Source organism: Etheostoma spectabile, unplaced genomic scaffold (assembly GCF_008692095.1).
Source record: "Etheostoma spectabile isolate EspeVRDwgs_2016 unplaced genomic scaffold, UIUC_Espe_1.0 scaffold395, whole genome shotgun sequence".
Lineage (NCBI taxonomy): Eukaryota > Metazoa > Chordata > Actinopteri > Perciformes > Percidae > Etheostoma > Etheostoma spectabile.
Genome location: NW_022605600.1, coordinates 480118 through 482503, shown reverse-complemented (window position 1 = coordinate 482503; position 2386 = coordinate 480118). Strand labels below are relative to the sequence as shown.

The 2386-nt window shown below is 41.8% G+C and overlaps 1 protein-coding gene across 1 annotated transcript in view; it reads right to left on the bottom strand.

Annotated features, from left to right (window-relative positions):
- Window positions 1-2386, bottom strand: part of mcf2l2 (MCF.2 cell line derived transforming sequence-like 2) — a 356499-nt gene that overhangs the window by 118335 nt on the left and 235778 nt on the right. Inside the window, exon 18 of the mRNA XM_032511616.1 lies at window positions 431-500. Within this exon, the coding sequence (XP_032367507.1) occupies window positions 431-500 (70 nt within the window). The remainder of the gene's footprint in view (window positions 1-430; window positions 501-2386) is intronic.

Below are 2386 nucleotides of genomic sequence, written 5' to 3'. Positions count from 1 at the left end.
CCAGTGACGTAGTAGATTGTGGAATTACAACATGGTGACAACACTTTCAACTTACCATTTTATCCCTTTTAACAAATTCACCCGTTTTAATAATTGTACCAATGAAAATAAATAAAATACATCTGTTATATCACTTTTACTCAAATTCCAGTTCAGTTCATCTTTAACGCTGTGACAGTCATGGATGTAAAATAAGACCGGTAACAGAAATTGTTTCTGGTGGTAGCAGGCTCTCTGGTTTATGACTTGTCATACGGGCTAATGCTAGACTAGGCAAACTGTATCGCATGGTGTGTGTAACTTTTAAAAAATATGTTGCATTTCACCATGATATCAGACATACTTCTAACCAAGATGTTCCATTATTTAAGTTGAGCTGGAGTTGGTTATCAAGGTTTCGAGGTAACGTGAAATTTGACGATAAACTTACCCTTTTCAGAAAACAGGTTCCCACCAGCTCTGGTTTCTCTGCACAGTTCTCCAGCTCTCTCAGAAATGTCCTGCATGTAATTTATGAACAGACAGAATGGGAACACAAATCATACTAGTAAATAAAAACCTGTGCGTAATGACATCACATGCAATTTTGCGGTGAATTGCTATATTGAATTGATGTTAGACATTTTAGGGTAGAACGAGCCAAGTTTTGCTAGACAAAATAGATTGTGCCTTCTACCTACATTAAAATAATAATTTCAGAAGTTGTAATAGTGCATATGTGCCAGCTAACAGCGACACATCAAGTTATAATAAGAAACAACGTATCAACAAATTGCTATGATGATGCAACGGAGGCGGCCTATGGTGAGGGTAAGAGAGTGCTCCAAACAGTTCTGGAAGATCGTGGTTTAGAGACACTTCACAGAAACCCTTTTGTTTAAGCATTTTGAGATTTGACTTGTTTACTGGTCCGTCTCTTGACACAGATAAGCCATGGCCCTCCGGTTCGAACTGAGAAGCGTATCGCCATTGCACTCTACAAACTGGCTACTATGCATACAGGTTGTTAGGCCAAACGTTTGGGTCAGCAAGACCACTGTTTGTTTTCACGCCGTGTGCAATCCAATACGAAGAGGATGATGTAAGGTGTACCGGTCTATACAGTATACCAGAATTAATTTACTGTATGATGCAAATTTTTTATATACCGTAGTACCGATACATTGCCATAGAGAGCACTGTGGCCTAAGTAATCCGCAAGTGAATTGAGAACAGGTACCCTGTTAACTGCGTACCCTTCTCACCTATGGTTGTAACTTTATAACACAACAATTACCAACCCGCAACTAACTCTCTTTAACAGGTTAAAACACCAAAGCACACAACAATTTTGGAATACAATTTCTAACACTGAAACGAGTATCCGGTACGGATAAAGCACTTTTGCCGAGTAAGTGTTATACGAGTAATACGAGTCAGTATCTGTGCTCGGATTGAATACAACTCCTCAGCTGGCCGCGCTGCGTTCTGTGACAATCACAGCGCCCCCCCCCCCCCCCCCCCCCCCCCCCCCCACACCACGCACCCCCCCCCCCCACAACAACACACCACACACACACACACACGCTCGGCTTACACACACACAGAACACGGAGAAAAGCAGCGCCCTCGCTCTCCCTCTTTCTCTCTCTCTCTATCTCTCTCTCTCTCTCTCTCTCAGTCAATCAGGTCCGCGGGTCTGTTCCGTTAATGTTTAGGGTTTCTTCAGCTTCAGGTTTGTTTTTAACTTCGGTTTGTAGTACTTACATAGTAACCAGTAAGTTTCTGGTAAACGTGGGGTTTCAGACATGCTGCTTGGTTTAAATGTGACTCGCGTTGCGTCTTTGCCGTCGGAGATATTTTTTTTTGTTAACCGTCAGCTGGCTTCATTAAAGTCAATGCAGATCTGAGAAACAGCATCTGCCCCCGCCCCCTCTCTCTCTTTCTCTCTCTGTGTCTCTCTCCTACTCACACACACACACACACACACACACACACACACACACCACACACACACACACACACACACACACACACACACACATACCTGGTGTGGAAATAAAAAATAACCAAGAACAAAAATCACACTGATCATAAAAAAATTGAAAGTTAAAAAAAGAAAGTTATATTGAGTATGAAAACTCTTGTACATTACTTTTTACTTCATGATTGCAACCGCATGTGTTGTATTTGTTGTTGCAAAACTTATTCTGTTCGGAAGCTCGATGCTCTCATGTAAATAGTTTTCTAATCAGCAATAAATATAACAATTTCTGATCAACCCATATCAATTGCATGCTTAAAATAACCTATTGGTTAAAGCCCCGCCCATTTCAAGACAACCCTACGCACTTCCGGGTTAAATTATGTCCACTTCCGGGTTAGGCCCCGCCCAGTCCGAGTACAG